At 46.3% G+C, this 27,233-nt stretch overlaps 2 protein-coding genes across 6 annotated transcripts; both read right to left on the bottom strand.

Annotated features, from left to right (window-relative positions):
* Positions 1–775: 775 nt before the first annotated feature.
* On the bottom strand, positions 776–14,585 carry MRPS21 (mitochondrial ribosomal protein S21). 2 transcript variants are annotated; one of them, XM_050751946.1, is made up of 3 exons: positions 14,510–14,585; positions 14,036–14,150; positions 776–1,062 (listed from the first exon to the last, which is right to left on the bottom strand). In XM_050751946.1, the coding sequence occupies exons 2-3, from the start codon at positions 14,116–14,118 to the stop codon at positions 882–884; spliced, it is 264 nt and encodes an 87-aa protein (XP_050607903.1). In that variant the 5' UTR covers positions 14,119–14,150; positions 14,510–14,585; the 3' UTR covers positions 776–881. The 2 variants fall into 2 exon arrangements, with proteins under 2 accessions (XP_050607903.1, XP_050607913.1); XM_050751956.1 differs by having other exon boundaries at positions 14,559–14,584.
* Positions 14,586–21,403: 6,818 nt separating this feature from the next.
* On the bottom strand, positions 21,404–26,310 carry CIART (circadian associated repressor of transcription). 4 transcript variants are annotated; one of them, XM_050750754.1, is made up of 7 exons: positions 26,202–26,309; positions 25,870–25,950; positions 25,193–25,618; positions 24,946–25,021; positions 24,321–24,399; positions 23,794–23,905; positions 21,404–22,067 (listed from the first exon to the last, which is right to left on the bottom strand). In XM_050750754.1, the coding sequence occupies exons 3-7, from the start codon at positions 25,556–25,558 to the stop codon at positions 21,543–21,545; spliced, it is 1,158 nt and encodes a 385-aa protein (XP_050606711.1). In that variant the 5' UTR covers positions 25,559–25,618; positions 25,870–25,950; positions 26,202–26,309; the 3' UTR covers positions 21,404–21,542. The 4 variants fall into 4 exon arrangements, with proteins under 4 accessions (XP_050606711.1, XP_050606721.1, XP_050606732.1 ...); XM_050750764.1 differs by having other exon boundaries at positions 25,926–25,950; positions 26,202–26,294; XM_050750775.1 differs by lacking the exon at positions 25,870–25,950 and having other exon boundaries at positions 25,193–25,312; positions 26,202–26,310.
* Between the last annotated feature and the right edge of the window lie 923 nt (positions 26,311–27,233).

Genomic DNA, 27,233 nt, shown 5'->3' with positions numbered 1-27,233 from the left:
TGCAAAAAATTAGCCGGGCGCGGTTACGGGTGCCTGCAGTCCCAGCTACTGGGGAGGCTGAGGCAGGAGAATGGCGGGAACCTGGGAGGCGGAGCTTGCAGTGAGCCGAGATCGCGCCACTGCCCTCCAGCCAGGGGGACAGAGCCAGACTCCGTCTCAAAAAAAAAAAAAAAAAATTTACCATCTTAAAACATTTAAGGGTATAGTTCAGTGGCATTAAGTACATTCATCCTTTTGAGCAACCACCATCACCATCCATCATCCCTTTCCGTTTTTTGTTTTTTTTTTTTTTGAGATGGAGTCTCACTCTGTCACCCAGGTTGAAGTGCAGTGGCATGATCTTGGCTCACTGCAACCTCCACCTCCCCAGTTCAAGCAATTCTCCTGCCTCAGCCTCCCAAGTGTCTCGGACTACAGGCATGTACCACCACACCCAGCCAATTTTTTTTTTGTATTTTTAGTAGAGATGGGGTTTCACCACATTGGCCAGGCTGGTCTCAAACTCCTGGCCTCAAGTGATCCAGCCGCCTCAGCCTCCCAAAGTGTTGGGATAACAGGTATGAGCCACCGTGCCTGGCCATCATCTCCTGAAGTTTTTCATCTGCTCAAACTGAAACTCTGTGCCCATTAAACAATAATTCCTCATTGCCCCCTCCTCCAGCTCCAGCAAACACCATTCTACTCCTAGACTACTTTCAGACTCAGTTTTTTCTTTCACTTAATAAAAGACAGGGTCCACTGCTGACTAATGGAATTGTTTCTATATTTGGAGGCCTTTTTGCAGACATGTGATTTGAGTTTAGGAAATGGGATTGTACAAAGAAAAGAGATGGAGACAAAACTGGATGAGGGTTTCGCACTGGGTGTCCCATCCACAGGCCTCAGCAGCCCTGCCACGGATCTGCCCGATTCTTTCGCATCAAGAAGTTGATCTTGCGAGCCATTTCCATGTTGTAGATCCGCTGGCACCTTTCATAGCTTTCCCTCTGTCGCCGGCGGCATGGCTTCTCATAATACCGCCGACGTTTAATGTCCTCAATGAGCCCATCCATAGTGAGGATTCTGTATAAAGGCAAGCAATGAGGTTAGACATTTGGGATCATCATTACTCTTCCCCAGTTTAGCAAATAGTCAGAAGTCGATTGGCCAAACAACTGGTATTTATAAAAATTACAGTGGGAAATGGTGACAATAGAGCATTAACTGCCTACTTACAGAAGCCTCAATAAGAATCTGTGGGCCAGGTACAGTGGCTCATGCCTGTAATCCCACCACTTTGGGAGGCCAAGGTGAGCAGATTGTTTGAGCCCAGGAGTTTGAGACCAGCCTAGGCAACATGGCATGTGTCTGTAGTGCTAGCAGCTTAGGAGGCTGAGGTGGGGGCATCACTTGAGCCCAGGGGAGACGGAAGCTGCAGTGTGCCATGTTTGCACCACTGTACTCCAGCCTGGGTGACAGAGTAAGACCCTGTCTCAAAAAAGAAAAAAAAAAATTTCAGCATGGGCAACAAGGCAAAACCCCGTCTCTGCAAATAATACAAACATTAGCCAGGCATGGTGGTAGACGCCTGTAGTCCCCTCTACTCAGGAGGTTAAGGTGGGAGGATCAATTGAACCTGGGAGTTCGAGGCTGCAGTGAGCTGAGATCCTACCACTGCATTCTAGCCTGGGCAACAGAGTGAGACCTTGACTCAAAAAAAAAAAAAAAAAAAAAAAAAAAGGCTGGGCACAGTGGCTCATGCCTGTAATCCTAGCACTTTGGGAGGCCAAGGCGGGTCGATCACTTGAGGTCAGGAGTTCGAAACCAGCCTGACCAATATGGTGAAACCCTGTCTCTACTAAAAATACAAAAATTAGCTGTACATGATGGCGTGCGCCTATAGTCCCTCTCAGCTACTCAGGAGGCTGAGGCAGGAGAAATGCTTGAACCCAGGAGGCAGAAGTTGCAATGAGCCAAGATTGCGCCACTGTACTCCAGTCTGGGCAACAGAGTGAGACTCTGTCTCAAAAAAAAAAAAAAAAAAAAAAAAAAAATGTGGGGAAATAAAAAAGCAATTAATTACATGGTCCTTGCTCTTGTAGAGTTTATAGTCAAAGTTATGTTCTCATACCTATTTTACCACAACACACCTGAGGGATATGATACAGTCCCTTAAGAACATGTCTCCCTAGAGCAATGATTCTCAACTAATGGGCATTTAAGAGACTTCAATTGGGGAGAGTCATTTTCAACAAGAACAAAATCACTAGGGGTGATTCTTAAGGTGATTCTCTTACTTAAAGTTCCATCCCGCCAGGCGCGGTGGCTCACACCTGTAATTCCAGCACTTTGGGAGGCTGAGGTGGGCGGATCACCTGAAGTCAGGAGTTTGAGAGCAGCCTGACCAACATGGAGAAACCCCGTCTCTACTAAAAATACAAAATTAGCTGGGCATGGTGGTATATGCCTGTAATCCCAGCTACTTGGGAGGCTGAGGCAGGAGAATTGCTTGAACCCTGGGGACGGAGGTTGCGGTGAGCCAAGGTCGCGCCATTGCACTCCAGCCTGGGCAACAAGAGCGAAATTCCATCTCAAAAAGATCACTTGAGGTCAGGAGTTCAAGACCAGCCTGTCCAACATGGTGAAACCCCGCCTCTACTAAAAATACAAAAATTAGCTGGGCATAGTGATGGGCGCTTGTACTCAGGAGGCTGAGGCAGGAGAATCCCTTGAACTCGGGGTGGAAGCTGTAGTGAGCAGAGATGGTGCCACTGCACTCCAGCCGAGGCAACGGAGACTCTGTCTCAAGGAAAAACAAAACAAAAACTCACAAGAGGCATTAAACCTGAACATGAGAACAAGAAAGTGGTTGTGAAGGAATCCTAAAGAACAACTTATCTGAAGTGTGAATACGTAGGTTGCCCTATTTCCACTCTTTTCCTATACCAATTATTGTCCTAAAACAAATCAGATCATGCCACTCTGGTGCTAAAAAATCTTTCCTAATGTACAGAATGACCTAAGCCACTAAAGTTCCCAGAATCATCTGCACATTAGAACTGCCCAGGGATCTTTTTTTTTTTTTTTTTTGAGACGGAGTCTCGCTCTGTCACCCAGGCTGGAGTGCAGTGGCCGGATCTCAGCTCACTGCAAGCTCCGCCTCCCGGGTTTACGCCATTCTCCTGCCTCAGCCTCCCGAGTAGCTGGGACTACAGGCGCCCGCCACCTCGCCCGGCTAGTTTTTTGTATTTTTTAGTAGAGACGGGGTTTCACCGTGTTAACCAGGATGGTCTTGATCTCCCGACCTCGTGATCCGCCCGTCTCGGCCTCCCAAAGTGCTGGGATTACAGGCTTGAGCCACCGCGCCCGGCCTGCCCAGGGATCTTTTAAACATTCCAAACCCTGGGCCACACCTCAGTCTAATTAAATCACAAAGGAGAGGGAAAGGGACATGAGCAGGTTTTTAAGTTTCCCAGGTGACTCCAACGTACAGACAGATTTTGGAACTACTAGTCTAAGCTCAAAGCCTGAACAATTGCACCCTATATATATATCTTTATCTTTAATAACCTGCCCTACTGATCACTTGAGGTCAGGAGTTCGAGACAAGCCCGGCCAACGTGGTGAAACCCCGTCTCTACTAAAAATACAAAAATTAGCTGGGCATGGTGGTGCCCATCTGTAATCCCAGCTACTTGGGAGGCAGAGGCAGGAAAATAGCTTGAACCTGGGAGGTGGAGGTTGCAGTGAGTCGAGATCAAGGCACTGCACTCCAGACTGGGCAAAAGATGGAGACTCCGTGTCAAAAAGCAAAAACAAAACACCTGCCCTATAATGCCAATGCTCTAGTCACACTTAAGTATATGCAGTTCTACAGGCATCCTACATACTTGTTTTTTATTTGCTCATGATATTCCCTCTACTTGAAATATCATTCTTTTTCTTCCTCATGAAATCCTACTTGTTCCTCAAAGGCCCAAATCAATTGTTATCACATCTGTAAACTAGTTCAGGTGAAATCAAACTTTAGCATGCAGTAGTCATCTGGAAAGCTTGTTAAAACAGGGATTGCTGGCTGGCCATGGTGGCTCACACCTGTATCCCAGGACTTTGGGAGGCCAAGCTGGCAGGATCGCTTGAGCCCAGGAGTTTGACACTAGCCTGAGCAACATAGTGAGACCCCCATCTCTACAAAAAATTAAAAATTAGCCAGACATGGTGGCACACACACCTGCACTCCCAGCTACTTGAGAGGCTGAGGTGGGAGAATGGGAGAATTGCTTTAACCTGGGAGACTGAGACTGCAGTGAGTCATGATCGTGGTACTGCACTCCAGCCTGGGCAAGCAAGACCCTATTTCTTTCTTTTGAGACGGAGTTTCGCTCTCGTTGCCCAGGCGGGAGTGCAATGGTGCAATCTTGGCTCAGTGCAACCTCTGCCTCCTGGGTTCAAGCAATTCTCCTGTCTCAGTCTCCCAAGTAGGAATTACAGGCACCCGCCATCAGGCCCAGCTAATTTTTGTTATTTTTAGTAGATACAAGGTTTCGCCATGTTGGCCAGGCTGGTCTCGAACTCCTGACCTCAGGTGATCCACCTGCCTCAGCCTCCCAAAGTGCTGGGATTACAGGCGTGAGCCACTGCAACCGGCTTTTTGTTGTTGTTGTTTTTTTTTTTTTTGAGACAGACTCTCGCTCTGTTGCCCAGGCTGGAGTGCAGTGGCACAATCTCGGCTCACTGCAACCTCTGCCTCCCGGGTTCAAGTGATTCTCTTGCCTCAGGCTCCCGAGTAGCTGGGACTACAGCCACGTACCACAACGCCCAGCTAATTTTTGTATTTTTAGTAGAGACGGAGTTTCATCATATTGGTCAGGCTGGTCTTGAACTTCTGACCTCATGATCTGCCTGCCTGGGCCTCCCAAAGTGCCGGGATTACAGGCATGAGCCACCGTGCTCGGCTGTGAAACCCTATTTCAAAGACCACCACAGACTGCTGTGCCAGTTTCTGATTCTGTATGCCTAGAGTAGGGGGCCAAGAATTTGCATTTCTAACAATTCCCACCTGATATTGCTGCTGATGGTCCAGGGACAACCAACACCATGGCACACTGTTAATGTCTCTCTCTTTTTTATTTTTTAGGCAGGGCCTCACTCTGTTGCCCAGGCTGGAGTGCAGCATCACCATCTTGGCTCCCTGCAGCCTCCGCCTCTCAGGTTCAAGCAATTCTCCTGCCTCAGCCTCCTAAGTAGCTGGGATTACAGGGGCGTACCACCACACCTGGATAATTTTCGTATTTTTAGTAGAGACAGGGTTTCACCATGTTGGCCAGGCTGGTCTCGAACTCCTGACCTCAGGTGATCCACCCGCCTCGGCCTCCCAAAGTGCTGGGATTACAGGTGTGAACCACCACGCTCGGCTAATGTCTCTTTTATAGCACTGGTCAAACAGTATTACATTGAACCCCTCATTGGGTTGTGTCCCTTCTAAGGTTAGAGATCAAATCTGTAACTACACTCCTATGAAATTGTTTAGGCAAATAATGTCCTCTTTTATAGATTAGGAAACTGAAGTTCAGAGAGGCTGACCTGCCCAAGATCACAAAATGGAACTATAAGCAGAATTCAGTAGTAAAGTGCTCTACAACAGTATTCTGCTTCTCAAACAAAACCACCAATTTCAGAAGACAAATTGTTGCAGTATCCATGGGTAAAAGAGGGAGTGAAGAGCTGGGCTAGACTCTTCAATCAGAATAAAGAAGAAATGGAAGCCGATACAGGACACTGGAAGAAAAATATGATCTAAGCATGTAAACATTTATTTCTGCTGAGACTTGTGTTTAATACTGTCTAATGAAGGTTGCTTTTTGGACTAGAAAGTAGTATACTGGAGAAAATATAGAAAAAAGCCCCTGAAAGAAAAAGATTGGATATATAATATAAAAAGTACAAGGAGACTGGATTTGAGAGAATATAAAAAGGACAGAGACCCTGAATAAATATGACCTAGGAAGAGGAATCTATTAATGACAGACAGTTTAAAAGTAGGATGCAACAACACTGCAAGAGGAGGAAGGGGTTGAGTATGACTCAGGAACCCTACTGGAGTTCCAAAAGGCTTCTAAAACAGAGGTGATCATCTTACCAAGGAAATGCCTGTACTGTCAGGCAAAAGGGCAAGACAAGGAAAAAGAATACTAAAAGAACATAAGAATGGTGAAGGGAAAAGAAAGAATATAATGATGGGGGTTGGTAAATGGCATTCCCTGGATGTACTACTTACTTCCCAAACACAGACCAAATAAATTCCAAGATGCCAGGTGAGGATTCCCTCCCTTACCTGGCACGTTCTAGTCATCCTAAAAAAGGCACAGATTATCTTCAAATGATCCAGAGTTCCTACAGTAGAGGTATCTACTCAAGTTTACCTCTAATAGAAAAGGATGTAAGAAGAGTTTTGTAAAACACAAGAATAGAGAGGGTGTTACTAATGATGCTTCTGCTTCCAAAAGTAGTTCAAGGACTAGCATATCAAGAGCTTTAGAGTAAACAGATCAGCCTGGAGTTCGGGTGCCTGGCAACCTAATACTGAAGGAGAAACCAGATGCCAGCTTTAGTGAAATTCAAATGATTATGTAAAAGAAGCCAAGCTGCCTGGAGTGGGGGGGAGTTGCGGGTGGCAGACTCACACGTCAGTGTAGCCAGTCTACGTCAGGACAGACGTGTATGCAGAAGGACTCAATGGACCTACAAGGTAGCCCACTAGGCGTAAAAGGAGTCAACAGGGCATGCTTCCAGTGTACTCGCCTTTCTTTGCTTAGGGCCCAGTCAATCATGCAGGGCTTCCTAGCAACCCCCACTTTCCACCTCCTCATCCCCGGGCACCAATGAGGGCCCCAGTTATATAACAGGCATTTTGTGGTGGCCTCACTGGGCAGACACATAGGCTGTTTTCTTTGTAAGACTCTCTCTGTACTTCAAACATGGTAAAGCTTTAATCACCTTCCTCTAGACTCATTTGCTCTCCTACCTATTGTAATTAGGAGAGCAATTACAGAACGAGCAAATTATTTTTAAACTACCAGCTATGAGAGCTGAAAGAGATCAGAAGACAGTTGGAGTGTGAGAGAGATAATACAGAAAAAGTGGCTAGAGACAGGACATTTGGGAAAAGCAGAGAAAAGGAAGAAACAGAAAAGTGCATCAGTCAGCAAATGTGATTAACAGGCAGCAGGAAAACAGAAGATTGCATCACTCCAAAATCAGTCTGCTCACATACACAAGTTTAAAAGTCCTTACCTAGAAAATTATTCTAAGAGGCCGGGCGCGGTGGCTCACGCCTGTAATCCCAGCACTTTGGGAGGCCAGGCGGGCCAATCACAAGGTCAGAGTTCAAGACCAGCCTGGCCAACATGGTAAAACCCCATCTCTACTACAAAAAATTAGCCAGACATAGTGGTAGATGCCTGTAATCCCAGCTACTAGGGAAGCTGAGGCAGGAGAATCACTTGAACCTGGGAGACAGAGGTTGCCATGAGCAAAGACCATGCAGTCTGGGCAACAGAGTGAGACTTTGTCTCAAAAAAAAAAAAAAAAAAGAAAACAGAAAAAAGGAAATTATTCTAAGACTGGTATGGTTTTTAAAATGCTGCCAGCCAGGTGCCAACCCCTTTTCTTTTTAAGCAATGTAAATTGCTTTATTTCAAATTCTACTCCTACTTTGGTGTTTTAATCCCTGAAGAAAAGGTAATACTGTGCTTCTTAACTAGGGTACTTAACAGAATGCCAAGGGATACAAGAGTTTCTGGACAAATTTGATGCATCTGCCTGGAGCACCAATTTTAACTCAAGGGAGCGGGGGTGTTACCCGTAAAACAGATGCAATGGCAGTGAATACGAAGTTCACCTTAAATTTTAATTTAGGGAAACTTCAAAGAAATTCCATGTTTGCTTATAGTAGCAGAACCCCTATAGTTCATTCACACTCCTGTGCTGTTAACGACACTTCAGTGGAAAAGTTTGACAAACATTAAATAAGGAAGTGACAAAAAAGATAAAGGAATATTTGTGTTCATTAAGAAGACATTTAATGAGAGCTTTGGATGTGCCAGACACTTTGGTAAATCCAAGAGATATACAAATGAAAAAGCATAAGTTTCTGTCCTTAAGGAGGCTACAAGTCTTTTGTTTTTTTGAGACAGGGTTTCACTCTGTCACCCAGGCTGGAGTGCAATGGTGCGATCTCAGCTCACTGCAACCTCCCCTCCTGGGTTTAAGCAATTCTCCTGCCTCAGCCTCCTGAATAGCTGGGATTACAGGCATGCACCACCATACCCGGCTAATTTTTATATTTTTAGTAGAGACGGGGTTTCACTATGTTGGCCAGGCTGGTCTCAAACTCCTAACCTCAAATGATCCACTTGTCTCAGCCTCCCAAAGTGCTGGGATTACAGGCATGAGTCACGGTGCCCGGCCAGGAGGCTACAAGTCTATTATAATAATTTTCAATCCTGGTGAAATCTCATGGTATGTTTTTTAAAATGCTGCCAGCCAGGTGCCAACCCCTGGAGATTCTAATTCATCTCAGATTGGGCCCTGATATTAGTTTTGTTTTCCTGACAGTTCCCCAGGTGATCCTAATAGGCAGCCAGGGTTGAAACCACAGGGTGTCACACTGACCACTCTCCTGCTGTCTAATATTAACACTTCCACCCAGGAAATAGGTATGTGCAAAATGCCAGTCATCAATAAAAAGAGAACCATAAAAGTAGTATGTGCGCTGGGTGTTGTGGCTCACGCCTGTAATTCCAGCATTTTGGGAGGCCGAGATGGGTGGATCACCTGTGGTCGTCAGGAGTTCGAGACCAGCCTGGCCAACATGGTGAAACCCTGTCTCTACTAAAAATACCAAAACTAGCCAGGCGTGGTGGCAGGCGCCTGTAATCCCAGCTACTTGAGGGGCTGAGGCAGGAGAATCACTTGAACCCAGGAGGCGGAGGTTGCAGTGAGCTTAGATCACGCTATTGCACTCCAGCCTGGGGGACAAGAGCGAGACTTCGTCTCAAACAAACAAAAAACAGAAAAAAACCAGGAAAAGCAAAAACTGAGTGTTGATTAAATTAAAAATATAGTGGCTGAAAGGATTTTTAAAAGAGGCATATATAAAGGGGTATAGACAACCTTAGACAAAGAAGTAAGAAGAGAGTCTTCTCTCAAAAGATAAGAGCTGGCCTTATGTTTTCTGCAAACCTGGTATCAATGAAGAAATAATCAGGAAGGAGATGAGAAATATTTTGTTTCTCAGATTCTTTGTTTCAAATTGTAAGTGTAAATGGGGATGCATTCCATATATGATATGGGGCATCACTGCAGTCTCTGTCTCCCAGGTTCAAGCAGTTCTTCTGCCTCAGCCTCCCGAGTGGCTGGGATTACAGACCTGTGCCACCATGCACAGCTAATTTTTGTATTTTTAGTAAAGACCGGGTTTTGCCATGTTGGCCAGGCTAGTCTTGAACTCCTGGCCTCAAGAGATCCAGCTTCCTCTGCCTCCCAAAGTGCTGAGAATACTTGAGTGAGGCACTGCACCTAGCCACTACTCTCTTGATACAACTGTAAGAAGTGGTTCAGCTGGACATGGTGGCTCACGCCTGTAATCCCAGCACTTTGGGAGGCCGAGGCGGGCAGATCACGAGGTCAGGAGATCGAGACCATTCTGGCTAACACGGTGAAACCCCGTCTCTACTAAAAATACAAAAAATTAGCTGGGGTGGTGGCATGCGCCTGTAGTCCCAGCTAGTCGGAAGGCTGAGGCAGGAGAATCGCTTGAACCTGGGAGGCAGAGGTCACAGTGAGCTGAGACTACACCACTGCACTCCAGCCTGGGCGACAGAGGGAGACTCCATCTCAAATAAATAAATAAATAAAAGAAGTGGTTCAGTAAATAATACTATACCACACATTTTGTTGTTCTTTGTCAAAGTAGCTAATTTTCTAAAAACAAAATTCTTGTTTTTGTGTTAGCTACACTTTAGGAATAAGGGAACTAAAACAGAGCCTTTTGGAAATTTGTTTACCATTAAGTATCAGCTATCCTTTGATCTTTCAATAATATAAACATCTCAACAACCATGGCCAGAAGACCCATCTAAATCTACCAAAATAAATCATACAGAAAAAGATTTACAGGGAGAAGTCAGAAAAAAAGAGTGAAGTTATACATAACACATGCCTTTTCCTAAATTCAACATTCATCTCACTAGCTAACTCACTACAGGGTCTGGATGTTACCTATAAAGACGTTCATTTTAGGCTGGGTGCAGTGGCTCAAGCCTGTAATCCCAGCACTTTGGGAGGCCAAGGCGGGTGGATCACATGAGATCAGGAGTTTGAGACCAGCCTGACCAACACGGATAAACCCCATCTCTAGTGAAAACAGAAAATTAGCCAGGTGTGGTGGCGCATGCCTGTAATCCCAGCTACTCAGAAGGCTGAGGCATGAGAATCGTTTGAACCTAGGAGGCAGAGGTTGTGGTGAGCCGAGATGGCGCCATTGCACTCCAGTCTGGGCAACAAGAGCGAAACTCTCCAAAAAAAAAAAAAAAAGTCGTTCATATTGTTACTTCCAAGATAGCAAGATAGGGGCAGAGAAAGGTCATCAGAAATAATATACTTCTCAGACATGCCACCAGAAGGTCTGAAATAGGAGAGTTGGGAATGAGGAGAAAGAGAGAAAAATGAAACAGGATACCTTACAACCTGGTACTTATCTTCACTTACAGCGTAAGTGACAATGTAGAGGGAACAGCTTCAGGCCAAGGATATGATTGTTATGCACATAGAATGAGGTGATGCGGCTGACCCCAGATTTTTTATTTTTTTTTTTAGTCTTACTCTGTGGCCTAGACTGGAATGCAGTGGCATGATTGTGGCTCACTGCAGCCTCCGCTTCCCAGGTTCAAGTGATTCTCCTGCCTCAGCCTCCCAAGTAGCTGAGATTACAGGTACCTGCCACCACATCCGGCTAATTTTATATATTTAGTAGAGACAGGGTTTCACCCTGTTGGCCAGGCTGGTATTGAACTCCTGACCTCAGGTGATCCACTCGCCTCAGCCTCCCTAAGTGCTGGGATTACAGGCATAAGCCACCACGCCTGACCCTAAGACAAGATCCTTTTAAAAGACATATAAACCATTCTGAGCCTGGAACTGCTTCTCATTTACACAGCTTCTGACAGCATTTTTTTCCTCACTAACTGTGGTCTTCTGCCATCCGACCTTCTACACCTAGAACTCTCTGCTTTGCTAAGAACTAGGTTCCCTTTCCTTTGCCCTCTCAGTCCTCAAGAACCCTACCGATATTTAAACCCAATCAGATGAGGATTCTGGGTTTTTTTTTTAAAGCTACACCTACTGAAATGATAAGGATTCTAAATTGGAAAATGAACTACCGTCTCTCCATTTCTAGTAAGACTAGTAAATAATCTATTATTAAAGAACATTGCATTCAAAAGATGTGCTTTAGGATCCTCTCCACCATTCAGTAATTGCATAACCCAATAAAGATAATCTGATCTTCCAAGTCTTCCCTTACTTGTGAAATAAAGCTACCACATTAAAGGCCTTAAGGCAATATCTTTCCTACATTTTTTTTAAGAGACGTGGTCTCACTATGCTTCCTAGGTTACAGTGGAGTGGTTATTCACAGGTACAAGAGTGCACTCACACTACAGTCTTGGACTCCTGGGTTCAAGCAATCCTCCTGCCTCAGCCTCTGGAGCAGCTGGGACTACAGGAGCCCCTTCCTTACAATTATTTGATAATTCAACTCAACAAGCGTTTGTTTCTCCAAAAGTTACTTCACACTGGGGAAAGAAAATGAGTGAGTCATACCAGAAAGTCAAAATCCACACAACTGGTGAGAAGGGAAGGCTAAGAACTTTTTGCTTGAGAAATCAGTGGTAAAGTATTACTAGGGCTGGGCCGGGTGCAGCGGCTCATGCCTGTAATCCCAGCATCTTGGAAGGCTGAGGCGGGTAGATCACAAGGCCAGGAGATTGAGACCATCCTGGACAACATGGTGAAACCCCGTCACTACTAAAAATACAAAAATCAGCTAGGCATGGTGGCGGACACGTGTAGTCCCAGCTATTCGGGAGGCTGAGGCAGGAGAGTCACTTGAACCCAGGAGGCAGAGGTTGCAGTGAGTCAAGACTGCGCCACTGTGCTCCAGCCTGGCAACAGAGCAAAAAAAAAGTATTATTAGGGCTCTTCTACATCTTTTAGCCTGGCATTCAAAAATTTTCAATAAAGCTATAAAGCTCCTCCACCCCAGCTAGTTCGTTTCCATTTATGTATTTTTCCTTATGCTGTATCTTTCCTCAAAACTTGTAAGTTTTCCTATCTTTCTTTTTTTTCCCTTTCTTCTTAATATTTTTAGAAATGGGCTCTTGCGGCCGGGCGCGGTGGCTCAAGCCTGTAATCCCAGCACTTTGGGAGGCCGAGGCGGGCGGATCACAAGGTCAGGAGATCGAGACCACAGTGAAACCCCGTCTCTACTAAAAATACAAAAAATTAGCCGGGCGCGGTGGCGGGCGCCTGTAGTCCTAGCTACTCAGGAGGCTGAGGCAGGAGAATGGCGTGAACCCAGGAGGCGGAGCTTGCAGTGAGCCGAGATCACGCCACTGCACTCCAGCCTGGGCAACAGCGTGAGACTCCGTCTCAAAAAAAAAAAAAAAAAAGAAATGGGCTCTTGCTATGTTTACCAGATTGGTCTTGAACTCTTGGCAAAAAGAAATCCTCCCTTACTGGGCCTCCCAAAATGCTAGGATTACAGGTGTGAGTCATCCCACCCAGCCAGCTTTCCCATCTTTGGCCTGCTTCTCTAGGATCCCAAGCTGAATTTACCATTTCTTTTAGCTTTGTCCCACACCAATACCTCTCTCAACTTTCTATTTATCATACTATGTTCCTGCTTCCTAGCAATTTCACATCTTGATTTTCCCTTTGGGCCCTTTTTTAAGTCTTCGAAAGAATTCAGGTTCCTCATAAAAGGAGTGATTATGCTCGGGCAACATGGCGAGACTCCCTCTGTACAGAAAATACAAAAAGTAACTGTGGTGGTGGCGTGCGCGGCTAGACCCAGCTACTCGGGAGACTGAGGCGGGAGGGTTACTGAGCGACACAGCAAGACCCTGTCTCAATTTAAAAAGTGGGGCCGGGCACAGTGGCTCAGCCTGTAATCCCAGCACTTTGGGAGGCAGAGGCCGGTGGATCACTTGAGGTCAGGAGATCGAGACCATCCTGGCGAACAAGGTAAAACCCCGTCTCTACTAAAAATACAAAAATTAACCGGGTGTGGTGGCGGGCACCTGTAGTCCCAGCTGCTCTGGAGGCAGAGGCAGAAGAATGGCATGAACCCGGGAGGTGGAGCTTGCAGTGAGCCGAGATTGTGCCACTGCACTCCAGCCTGGGTGAGAGAGAGGCTCCATCTCAAAAAAACAAAATTAAATTAAATTAAAAGCGGAGAGGTGGAGGGGAGTGATTACTTGTTGAATAAGATTCATACAGTTAGGTTTGAGGAACAACTTTTTTTTCTTTTCTTTTTTTTTTTTTTTGAGACAGAGTCTCACTCTGTTGCCCAGGCTGCAGTGCAGTGGCTCGATCTCGGCTCACTGCAACCTCTGCCTCCCGGGTTCAAGGGATTCTCCTGCCTCAGACTCTCGAGTAGTTGAGATTACAGGTGCCTGCCACCACGCCCGGCTAATTTTTGTATTTTTAGTAGAGATGGGGTTTCACCATGTTGGCCAGGCTGGTCTGAAACTCCTGACCTCATGTGATGGACCCGCCTCGGCCTCCCAAAGTGCTGGGATTACAGGCGTGAGCCACCGCGCCCGGCCCAGCACTTCATTTTTAAGATAATAAACTGAGGGACTGAGACGTTTTAAGAGACTGTGAACACCTGGGCTGGCACTGCTTTGAGAATAATCAACGAAAGGGGAAGGAAGAGAATAACCACCGCACTTCCTAGAGAGTCTAGGCATGATTCTGGTCCCTTAACAGTTACCTGTTTAGGATCCTGTATGCACCTTCCACGTTCCCTTCCTGTACCATCACAGTCCTGGCGATGAACTTCAGATGTTTTGCCATGACCTTGGATTTAAACCTTCACTCTGTAGAGCCTAAAGGATGACGGAGAAAAGGTGAGGAAATTTGAAAGAGAAACGCAACATAATACAAACTACACCGCGCGGCTTATTTAGGATTTGGAAATTCAACATGCTCAGGGACGCGCGAAATGGAGCACACAGAAGTCATCCTAGAAAGTAGACGCGAATCGTTATCTCTCATTCTCACTGCCAATTCAAACCCTCGCATAGAGAAGAAAAGAGATGGTAGCCGGGCATGGGAAGGACAGGAGCGACAAAGAAGCGCCACAGGGTCCCCACCACCGCATAGTTCCAAAAGCGGTAGGGTTGAGAGTTAGGAAAGGGCTCTTTGTTGGTCTTTGGAAAAGCAGGCGAAAGCCCGCAAACCTGACCTCTCGCCAAGCCAGCCTTCCTTCACCCAAACGCTGCACAGCTCCTCACCTGGCCTCCTCACTACCGGAAGCGGAAACTACGGAATCGCCAGCGCCGCGCAAAGAAACAGGCTGAGGGAGACGACGTGCGTGGAAACCATAGCAACGTCCTTTATGGCCTCGCTTGGCTGCCGCTCTTACCCGGGCCTGGACTCTACACCTGACAAAGCAAAATACTAATTGACTTTTTAAATTCCCCCGAAACACGTTTCTCGCCCTCTCATGGAGTCGAAGTCCTTTGGCCTCTGAGAAGGTCAGCCCCATTTCATACGCCTTAATCCTGTGAAATCCTTGATAAATATTTGAGCCATTCCTCTTTCTCGATGGAAAACGAGAGAAGTAGGCGCTTCCTGAGGATGCTTCATGTCTTTTCTTAGGAAAGGACAGACTCTTTGAAATCTCTCCGGACGAAAAATAGATTGATTCATACACGTCGTCTGCCTAAGTGCTAAGGAAAAGAAATAAACACACTGTGAGTTTCCTATATCATCTTCCCACTAATTTAACTACATAAAGTGAAACCAATAAATATATGGGAAACACCTGCAGGGTTTAGACTACAAAATTATGTCAGCTTCTATGCCTTTTTGTGCTAGTGAGACCTACTGAAAAAGCTCCTTTTAAATTTCTTCTCCACTGTGGAGACACCCGTCCTCTTACTTGTATGCTACCTATACATATCCATTTATGGTTATGCACGTAAGTTAACATCTAATGGCTGTGGGAAACGTACCTCCCTTAGACTGCGCGCGCGCACACACACACACGCACAGGCGTGTGCATCCTCCTCAGTTAATGCTAATAACGCACACAAACACTTAAGCCCACCTCAGAGTAAGCCAGGTCCAAAGTAACGAAATAGAACTAGATTGCGACATTATTATGCTTGTCAATAAACTTTCACTGAATGACTACTCTGTGTCAGATACTGTTGATACCACTCTAGTGCCTCCTGGACCACTAGGAGATAGTATATAGACATAAAAGATACTAAAACGAGGTAGTATATAATAAACGCAAAATAAATTATGTGGGCTGGGCATGGTGGCTCACGCCTGTAATCCCAGCACTTTGAAAGGCCAACACTGGTGGATCACTTGAGCCCAGGAGTTCGAGACCAGCCTGGGCAACAAAGCAAAACTCCTATCTTTACAAAAAATACAGAAATTAGCTGGGTATGGTGGCATGACTTGTCATCCCAGCTACTTGGGAGGCTGAGGGGGAGGATCACCTGAGTCTGGGAGGTCAAGGCTGCAGCGAGCTGTGATCACACCACTGCACCCTGGCCTGGGCAATAGTGTGAGACCCTGTCTCGAAAAATTAAATATAAACAAACAAATAAATAAATAGGGCCGGGCACGGTGGCACACGCCTGTAATCCCAGCACTTTGGGAGGCTGAGGCAGGTGGATCACCTGAGGTCAGGAATTCGAGACCAGCCTGGTCAACATGGTGAAACCCTGTCTCTACTAAAAATACAAAATTAGCCAGGCATGGTGCTGCATGCCTGTAATCCCAGCTACTTGGGAGGCTGAGGCAGGAGAATCACTTGAACCTGGGAGGTGGAGGTTGCAGTGGGCCGAGATCGCACCATTGCACTCCAGCCTGGGCAACAAGAGTGAAACTCCATTTCAAAAAATAAACAAACAAATAATAAATAAAATATGCCACAGCGTAATGTGGTGAAAGGCACTGGCTTCAAAGTTGGGAGATCTGGATTCTATCTCAATTCTAATACTCATCAGGCCTATGACCTTGAATAAGTCATTTAAAACCAGGGGTCTGGAGACTACTGTCTACAGGTGAAATCCTGCTCCACCCGTTTTTGTAAATAAGACTGTTGAACTACAGTCATGCTTATTTGTCTGTGTGTTACGTATGGCTGCTTTGGGCTACAATGGCCGAGTTGGGTAGTCGCAATAGAGACATAAAGCCTACAAAGCCTAAAATATTTACTATCTGGCCGTTGCCAGACTCACTCTATTTCCTCATGTCTAAAATGGGACTAATTTTGCCCTGTCAGTCTCACAAAATTTGTCGTGGGAATCAAATAGAATAAAATATGAAGATACACCGGGCGCGGTGGCTCACGCCTGTAATCCCAGCACTTTGGGAGGCCAAGGCGGGTGGATCACGAGGTCAGGAGATCGAGACCATCTTGGCTAACGCAGTGAAACCCTGTCTGTACTAAAAATACAAAAAATCAGCTGGGTGTGATGGCGCTCGCCTGTAGTCTCAGCTACTTGGGAGGCTAAGGCAAGACAATTGCTTTAACCTGGGAGGTGGAGGTTGCAGTGAGCTGAGATGGTGGCACTGCACTCCAGCCTGGGTGACAGAGTGAGACTCCATCTCAAAAAAAAAAAAAAAAAAAAAAAAAAAAATATATATATATATATATATATATATATAAAGATACGTTGAAAGAAAGGAAGGGAGAGGAACTGATGTTAATAAATTCTGTTAACCACTACCATTGGATCAGCTGAAGAGTAACATTTTTGAGAGCCTACTATATACTAAACCCTGTACTAGGTGGGTGTTTTTTGTTTTTGTTTGTTTTTCTGAGGCAGAGTCTCACTCTTATTGCCCAGGCTAGAATGCAGTGGCATGATCATAGCTCACTGCAGCCTGGACCTCCTGGGCTCAGGTGATCCTTCCACCTCAGCCTCCCAAGTAACTGGATTACAGGGACATGCCACCATGCCCAGCTAATTTTTTGTATTTTTAGTAGAGACTAATTTTTTGTATTTTTAGTAGTTTCATTATGTTGCCCAGGCTGGTCTCCCAAAGTGCTAGGATTACAAGCGTGAGCCACCCCACCAGGTCCCAAACCCTGCACTAGGTGTTTTATGTACATGATTCCATTTAATGGAGTAAAGGGCCAAACACTGAGTGTATAGATCATGTTTAACAGAAAGAATGATAGGATGAACTTGAGTTAGTCATTGAAAGAGGGCAGGGTTTAGATAACAGAAGCAAAGCAGGAAAGGTTTGAACAAGAGCTTAGGAGCAAAAAGGTGTAGTGTTAAGGAGTCAAAAAAAAAAAAAAAAAACAAAAAAAAACTGCACCAGAGGGATCATGCAGGGGAGCACAGGGAAAAATAGAGACTGTGATTAAAGATTTTGGACTTTCTTCTCAAAGCATTGGAGAGCCATTGAAGAATTTGAATAGGATATGATATGCAAAGCACTGTTCTAGGAAAATTAACCTGGTTATCAGCGAAAAGGGATTAGAAGCAAGAGAGACTATTAGTACAGTGAAGTCTAGAGCAGACTGGTGGCAATGGAATGGATAGGAAGAAATGGATTTTAAGAGATATTCCAAATAAAGAATAAAAAGGATTTGGTGACCAGATGGCACCAAATTTTAAGGCTAGTTATCCAGAGGAAAAAACAAAAAAAAAAAACTATGGTACCTAGCGATACCACAGGTAGCACTAACAGAAGAGGAGACTGTAAAAACTGGTAGCTGGCCGGGCACAGTGGCTCATGCCTGTAATCCCAGCAGGCATGGGATTGGGAGGCTGAGGTGGGTGGATCACGAGGTCAGGAGTTCAAGACCAGCCTGGCCAACATGGTGAAACCCTGTCTCTACTAAAAATACAAAAAATAGCTGGGTGTGGTTGTGGGTGACTGTGATCCCAGTTACTCAGGAGGCTGAGGCAGAATCATTTGAATTTGGGAGGCAGAGGTTGCGGTGAGCCGGGATCGCACCATTATACTCCAGCCTGGGTGACATGGCGAGACTCTGTCTCAAAAAAAAAAAAAAAAAGTGGTAGCAGGACATGTTTTCAGGAAAGAATAATTTGATTGGTGATTACTGGAAAACACATCAGACTGGAAACCAAGTTCTGTTCCACACATCATGTTGTCCTAGATAAGTCTCCTAAGTTTCATTTCTTTTCTTTTCTTTCCCTTTTCTTTTTTTTTTTTTTTGAGACAGAGTTTCACTCTTGTTGCCCAGGTTGGAGTGCAATGGCTTAATCTCGGATCACCGCAACCTCTGCCTTCCAGGTTCAAGGGATTCTCCTGCCTCAGCCTCCGGAGTAGCTGGGATTACAGACATGCGCCACCACACCTGGCTAATTTTTTAATTTTTTTTTTTTATATTTTTAGTACAGACAGGGCTTCTCCATGTTGGTCAGGCTGGTCTCGAACTCCCGACCTCAGGTGGGCCACCTGCCTTGGCCTCCCAAAGTGCTGGGATTACAGGCATGAGCCACCGCGCCTGGCCCTAAGTTTCTTTATGTATCAAATGAGGAGGTTGGGTTGAACTGGATGTACAAGAGGCATTTTTTTTTTTTTTTTTTTTTGAGAGGGAGTCTTACTCTGTCACCCAGGCTGGCATGCAGTGGTGAATCTCAGCTCACTGCAACCTCCGCCTCCCAGGTTTAAGCAATTCTCATGCTTCAGCCTCCTGAGTAGCTGGGATTACAGATGTGCACCACCACACCCAGTTAATTTTTGTATTTTTAGTAGAGACTGGGTTTCCCCATGTCAACCAGGCTGGTCTTGAACTCCTGACCTCCAGAGATCCACCCGCCTCAGGTGGGATTATAGGCGTGAGCCACCGTGCCCAGCCAAGAGGCATGTCTTGGCTCTAAAACACTGAAAGTTTCAATAATGTTTAAGTATCAGCAATATGTAAATAAAACTGTCCAACAGAAACTTAAACACTCAGTATGCCATCTCGGGGGAAAGATTGGGACTAGAGATAAAGCTGTAGCAGTCTTCTAAGTTGAAGCAATAATTAAAGCCACAAAAGAATGTAGTCAGAGAAAAGGGCCAAGGCCTGAGCCTAGGGGAACCCCCACTCTTTGGAGTAGGTTGAAGTGGGGCCCTTAAGAGACCTAGACATTGCTGCCAGATAGGTAAGAGGAGGATTAGGATAGTGTGCTGTCATGGGATCTGAGGGCAGAGTGTTTCAGTAGGCAGCATCGAGTGTCAAATGATACAGACAGCATAATGTACATAGCCTTTGTAAAGGGTATAGCTGTTGATTAGGGGGAAGCTAGATTATAATACTGGTTCTGTGGGCTCATTAGTAACTTTGGAAGGTGCAACAAAGTGAAAGCAGTGGAAGCTAGGCTGCAAGACGTTAAGGACTGAGTGGCAGAAAGGAATCAGAAAGAGTATAAATAGACTACCTTGTCGAGAATTATGGAGAAAATAAGAGGACAATCAGCCTTAAGATATGTTTTCAAGGAGGAAGGATCTGATCATATTTGTAATCAAAGCATTCCATTGCCACCACTCTAGTCTGATCATACTTGTGATACTTGGACAAATAAATGTTGTTGGGACAAACTGAAGTTACAAGATAAAGAGGGGATATGTGACACAGCAAAAGTTCCAGGGGTGAAGGTAATCAGAAGCACAGATCGATAGGTTTGCCTTTAAAAGGAGGTCATATTCTCTGAAAATAAGGGGAGGCAATTATTCCCTGAGAACAGAAGACTTGAGAATGGGTGAAAGATGTCTAACTACTTTTGAGAATCACACTAAAGAACAAAAAGCAATGACTAAGTTGTCAGAGAAGCCTGATGCCCTACAAAGGATTAGGATGGGTGAGGAAATGGTTTTGGTGGAAAGTGAGACAAATCAGAAAGAGGGTAATATACAAACAAGGGTAGTTATAGATCCATTCGTGGTCTTCATTTTTGCCTCCTCCTAACACTGAGTTGCCTTCCTTAGTCCAGCATACATCTAGCACCTGCAGCTTTTTTTCTTTTTTTTTTTTTTGAGACAGAGTCTCACTCTGTCGCCCAGGCTGGAGGGCAGTGACGTGATCTTGGCTCACTACAACCTCCACTTTCCAGGTTCAAGTGATTCTCCTGCCTCAGCCTCCCGAGTACCTTGGATTACAGGCACCCACCACCATGCCCGGTTCATTTTATAGTATTTTTAGTAGAGACAGGGTTTCACCATGTTGGCCACGGCTTGTCTCAAACTCCTAACCACAAGTGATCTGCCCACCTCAACCTCCCGAAGTGCTGGGATTACAGGCATGAGCCACTGTGCCTGGCCTAGCTGCAGCTTTTTGAGTAAGTATGAAGCCTAGTGTCTTGAGGTGTTCCCAAGTCTGACAATTCTAGGGAGCCCTTTCCTCTTTACAACTGGCAACCACAGTGGCTGTTTTGGCTCTTGTGTTCCTCCTCTGGCAGCAGAAACCTACATATGTGTTTACTACAGGCATCAACAGCTCCCATCAAAGCAAAGAGCTAGCCCAGAGCAGAAGAACCTGCAAGTCTGGGCCAGCTGGAAGATTACAAAGGTGTCAAAACAAAGGGAAAGGTATAGTGTCTAAGCCTGAATGAAAACATAAACCCGGCCGGGCGCCAGGGCTTACACCTGTAATCCCAGCACTTTGGGAGGCTGAGGTGAGCGAATCACTTGAGGTCAGGAGTTCGAGACCATCCTGGCCAACGTGTAGTGAAACCCCATATCTACAAAAATACAAAAATTAGCTAGGCATGGTAGCATGTGCTGTAACCCCAGCTACTCAGGAGACTAAGGCCTGAAAATCGCTTGAACCCAGGAGGCAGAGGTTGCAGTGAGCCGAGATTGTGTCACTGCACTCTAGCCTGGGAAACAGAGCGAGACTGCATCTCAAAACACAACAACAAAAAAAACCCATAAACCCAAATCTGAACTCTAACTGTTTCAAGGATGTTCCCTAGGAAAATAGCAGTAGAGTCCCCTTCTCCCACAAGTCTTATATTGTCATCCAGACTCTAACTTGGTAGAGCTCATGTTCACAAACATCCCCATCCCTTTTCTACTTTTACTGCAGCTCAGAGGATACGGATTGGTTTTGGAGGCAGAAAGTTTTCAATTTCCCCCAATCAGCAAACTGTTTAGGTATAAAAAAATTTCTTTAATCAGAAAGGATTTGTCTTCCCTCAACACAAATGCACACATTAAAAGTAAAAATACATATATACATGAATATTTACACAAATTAGAAATCACAGTGGACAGCTGTATGCCCCAGGCTAGAGGTTGAGAAGATGAGCATCAGGAGCAACTGGAGCATGGCTTCTCTGCTGCTCCCGGTGTCCTTTGGTCATCTCCCTGGCCAAGGTGGGTAGACTGGGAGGGGATAGGGTATAGCTCCAGTCTGATGGCAGAGTTACTGGCAAACTGTAGCAACGAGGCCCCTCTCCAGATAGTTTCATAGGTTCACCAGGGATGACAGGAGATGCTGTAGTAGGTGGGACTGGAGTGGCTGGGGCAGAGTGGGTGAAGGGTTGCACTCCATGCTGTAGGAAAAGAATGACGCCAATACCGGTTCCAGTGCCTAAAGGACCATGGCTAAAGGAGATAGTACCTGGGGAGCTGAGAGGGGGGTTGCAAATTGGAGTGGTGTGGATCCAGGTAAGGTTCATAGCTGGCCATTCTGTGAGGTGCCAAGGCTGCTTTGGTTTTAAAGCTAGATGTCCTAGCTGTGTCTGGTCCATCTTTTCCATAGGAGATGCAGGAGAGGAAGCGGCTGAATCACTGTGGTGGCTTGGAAAATGCTACGGAGGGGAGAAATGAGAAAAATAAATGTGGAGAAAGCTTTCAGATGAGCTCCACCCGGTTACTTAAACCTTTGCATTCCTTGGGAACTCAGTTTGTAATACAAACATACCTCGTTTTACGCAGCAGATATGATCTTGCCAGGCCATGATTAAGTAAAAGTTTTAGTAACTAAATTATACTTTCATTTATTCAAAAAATAAATGGTCTATTATGGACCACATACTATATTAGACACTGGATATCCAGAGATGAACAAAAAACAAACAGTTCCATAGGTTCTCACTATTTATAAAATAATCCCTTTTAGAATTTCTTTGAAGTCTATTTTTAATTGGAATCATCATTTCCCAAATTCTGTATTTAAATTTGAATATTCTATCTTGAGTTCTTTAAGAAGCGTAAATTAATATTCAGGCAAGATCCTCCTCCTATATATTTTTTTAATTTTATATTTGACACAGGGTCTCACTCTGTCAACCAGGCTAGCACAATCATGGCTTACTGCAGCCTCAACCTCCCAAGCTCAAGAGATCCTCCCACCTCAGCCTCCTAAGTAGCTGGGACTACTGGCGCACACCACCATGCCCAGCTACTTTTTGTATTTTTTGTAGATACTGGGCTTCACCATGTTGCCCAGGCTGGTCTCAAACTCCTGGGCTCAAGCAATCCACCTGCTTTGGCCTCCCAAAATGCTAAGATTACAGACGTGAACCACTGTGCCTGGCCTACTTATTTTTTAATAGATGAGTCACAGCAATAATAACCATGGCTGATTGAAAATTAGGACTGGTGATTATCTACAGGAGACTCTCCTTCTCCATCATTTGAATGCCCTCTATATACCCTATTATTTGAGGACAGAAAATAGGTCATTTCTTTTTTTTTTTTTTTTTAGATAGAGTTTCACTCTTGTTGCCCAGGCTGGAGTGCAATGGCGTGATCTTGGCTCACCGCAACCTCTGCCTCCCGGGTTCAAGCAATTCTCCTGCCTCAGCCTCCCAAGTAGCTGGGACTACAGGCGTGCGCCACCACGCCCGGCAAATTTTTGTATTTTTAGTAGAGACAGGGTTTCACCATCTTGGCCAGGCTGGTCTCGAACTCCTGACCTCATGATCCATGCACCTCGGCCTCCCAAAGTGCTGGGATTACAGGTGTGAGCCACCGCGCCCAGCCGAAAATAGGTCACTTCTGTACCAGGTCTAAGAATCTATCAACACTGCTGCTATTAGTGCCCCCCTCTCCCACTTCCAGTGATGTACCTCTTATGACCAGCCCTTGAAACCCAGTGTAGACTCAAAAACTTTCTAAGGGTTTGACACAAGGATACTTGGGCAGAAATGAAAAGAAGGAGAGGGGAAGGGTTTGGGGGCAGTAGGGAAAAAAGAGTTTGCAGAGAGAAGCTGAGGTATCTTCCCGCATGAATCATTTGGCCAGGTAAAAAGCCTTTTGTATCTATGCAGAAAGCAGACAAGCTGTGGCATGAGGGATAGGATTAAACTTCATGGAGTTCTTCTCAGTGATTCAAACAAAACAACAACAAACAAACAAACAACAAAAAACATATAGGAATCAAGACAATGCAGAAAGTTTAGGAATTTCCTTCCCTGAAAAGAAACTTGAAGAAAAGATTCAAAAGAAAATGGCAAAAGGGGACATTTCTGCATGCACATTTCATTTCCTTGGCTATTTTCCCACCACTTCCTCATGTTCTCAAGTTCTTACCTTGGTCAGCTGATGCTTGCCACCACTCAATGACGACTTCTGGGCAGCTATATGTGGAAACCAAGTCTTTAACATCCCTTCTACCTGTAGCAAGGTTCCTAGGTAACGTTCCCTGTGAAAATGATATTGCTTTATTTATTTATTTATTTATTTATTTTGAGACAGAGTCTCGCTCTGTCACCCAGGCTGGAGTGCAGTGGTGCAATCTCGGCTCACTGCAAGCTCCGCCTCCCGGGTTCTCGCCATTCTCCTGCCTCAGCCTCCTGAGTAGCTGGGATTACAGGCAGCCACCACCATGCCCAGCTAATTTTTTGTATTTTTAGTAGAGACAGGGTTTCACCGTGTTAGCCAAGATGGTCTCGATCTCCCGACCTTGTGATCCGTCTGCCTCGGCTTCCCAAAGTGCTGGGATTACAGGCGTGAGCCACCGCGCCCGGCCGAAAATAACATTGCTTTAAAAAACCAGCAACAGGACTGAAGAAATTTCCTTTTTATGAAGACCCAAGGAAAGAACCAAGGGGACTTACCCCATCTGTGGCTTCTGCAAAACACCTACAATACGCTGGATCCTGTCCATTGCCACACTCTGCTGAAAACTGCTTAATCCTGGGGATAGGGACAGAGAGAGATTAAGGATTGAGATTCAAGCATGTAGTCAGGTAAAGGACGAACAGAAGGGGGCTAAAATTGATTGATCTAAAAAAAATTAAGTCGGGCCAGGCAAGGTGGCTCACGCCTGTAATCCCAACACTTTGGGAGGCCGAGGCGGGTGGATCACCTGAGGTCAGGAATTTGAGACCAGCCTGGCCAACATGGCAAAACCCCATCTCTATTAAAAATAACAAAAATTAGCTGGGCATGGTGGTGGGCGCCTGTAATCCCAGCGACTGGGGAGGCTGAGGCAGAAGAATCGCTTGAACCCAGGAGGCAGAGGTTGCAGTGAGCTGAGATAGCACCATTACACTCCAGCCTGGGCAACAGGAGCAAAACTCCGTCTCAAAAAATAATAATAACAATAATAATAATTAAGTCATAGTAGCAAAAAAGGAGTAATATAGGCCCCAAACAAGAACTTAAGAGAAATACACATCAAAAGAGGGAAAGAGAGAGAGAAATGAACCTAGCCCAAATGAATGCAACTAATGAGATTACCTCTCTCAAAACGACCCATCTTCAGCCCATTGAGTAGATCTGTGAGAGGAGGTATAAATCCTTGGAGTTCTTTACACTGTAGGAAAACAGGACAAAGGCTGTGAGAAGACCAAGAACTGTCCACACCAGCAGTGGCTCTTCCTTCACCTCCAAATCTGGGAGTCATTACTATCCTTATAGGGTCCTTATCAACCAGCTGGGTGATAAGCCACTCCAGGAGAGTCTCCTTTCACCTGCTTTCTCTTACCTTCTGGGCAAACAGCAGGTCTCCCTCTGTGGTACAACCTTGGATGTTTAGACTGGTCTCCAGTTCACCATCTCTTGATCTTTTCGCCCCAGATCCTGCCATAGGAGAAGCCGAACCCCGCTGTTCCGGATGAGATGGTGTATGTTGGTTACTGGAAACCTTGGATCGATGCCTGCAGCGGATAGGACCCGGGCTGGGCCGGGAACCTCCCCTCTGCCCAACAGTGTCTGGCCTGGGCCCATGGGCCCCCTTGTCCTCCCTCTCATTATCAGAGGGGAAGCCAAAGTCACTGTTCACTGGGGAGGTGGGAAAAGACGAAGAGAGAGAGTAGGAGGAATAGGAAGAAATGCTAGATGGAGAATCCATAGGTCCAGAAGCAGGGGCTGGAGAGCAGCTCCTGGAGTACCCAAAGATCGGAACCTGCAACTGAAGAGCAAAGCGAGGGAGTTTGAAACCGGAGTTTAAGTATTAGGAAATGGACTGGGAGATTGGGGTGTACTGCGTGGGATAATACTTATTCTCCCCCTCCCCAATATTACCAGTCTCAGACACAATAGAAAAAGACATTTCTACCCCCACCCCCGCCCATTAAGAACCTGGGATTCCCTCTCTGGCCGCCGCAGAGCAGCTCTCTGCCTGACGCGGCCTCCGTTCTTTTCTTCCCTCAATTCAAATACCTGACTTGAAAGACACCTTCCCCTCCGCCCGTTGTTCGCCAGGGCTGTTCGCCAACCTGAGTCCGCAGCAAGCCTCTTCACCTAAGCCATGCCACCCACGAGAGGTCAATCTGCGCACGCGAACCCACCTGGTGACCCTACAGGACCCGCCCCCATAAAGACTGGCCTCCTGCCCTCTCCCAATCTTTCAAGATCAGGATCCCTGTGCGGGTCTCTCTGGGCTCGCACCTGCCACGTGATGCAAACCCTCCCAATACCAAGATCTGCATTCAGCCCCCAAATCCACTCCCAAATCCTCCCTAACAGCTCGCTTTTCCTCCGAATATCCTTACCTGTTGTCAGCCGGCTCAGCCCTGGCTCGGTTTCCAGCTCCTTCACCGTCTCTCCGGGTCTGGCTCCCCACCTCCGCCTCTCAGGGGGCCCCGCCCCTTCCCCCTCCCAGACACGTGCGGCCTGGCACGTGCCTCCCCCTGCTTACACAGATCTCGCGCCCTCATTGGTTGTGTCGCCGGTAACACGTGATTCTCGTTACTGAAGTCCATAGCCCATTTGCTACAGTACAAAGGGCCTCAGCCAATAGAGGGCAGCCAGGTGATGATTGGCTGTAAGGGAAGCATTCCGTGCTCCGCCCCTACATGCGGCTGCTGGAGAGGACCCGGTGATGAGAAAAGGAGGAGGATGGAAAAAGAGTGGAAAAGAAGGGAGGGGAGGAAAAGGGCGGAGTCCGTGGCCTTAAATAGGATGGTGATGCGCCAGAGACGCGCAGCTTGAGTGTGCAGAGATTGGTTGTGCCACTGAAGGCGTGCGCCTCCGGACGTGGGACCCCCGGTTCCGTCTTAGGAACTAACTCATCTGCCCCCTCTTTGAACACCTCCGCTCACGAGCGCAGCACGTGGAAACCATCAGTGATTTGTGTCTGCAACGTGTGCGTGAGAGAATGGAAGTGTGTGACACTGTATATTCTCCCGCTCTCGGCGGCCCAGCCCTCGTGACTCTCCGGTCTCTGTTTCACCTCCCCCACCCCTTTCTCCTCCAAGCTGGGTGCCTCCTGCCCTGCTGGGTGAGGAGGGTGGGGATTGCAGCCGAGAACACCGCGTCCTCTCTGGCTCCCGCTGGGGCGGCTCCTCCGGCCCTTTTCTTACATAACCTATCACGCACGTTACCAGCTCAGATGCCACCCCGCCACGACGCTAGAGGTCAAAACGAAACTCAGTTTTTCCTGACTTTTTTTGTCCAGGCTTCTTGGGCCCGGCGTCCTGAATTATCTGATTCCAAGCACGGGGAACAGAATGGGGTAGGTCCCTGATCTCCTAGGTTATGGCTTTGTCCAGCTTCAGTGCCTTCATTTGTCCCCTAGAGAAGAT

The sequence above is a fragment of the Macaca thibetana genome, chromosome 1 (genome assembly GCF_024542745.1).
Source record: "Macaca thibetana thibetana isolate TM-01 chromosome 1, ASM2454274v1, whole genome shotgun sequence".
Classification (NCBI taxonomy): domain Eukaryota; kingdom Metazoa; phylum Chordata; class Mammalia; order Primates; family Cercopithecidae; genus Macaca; species Macaca thibetana.
This window is presented reverse-complemented; position numbering and strand designations above follow the sequence as displayed.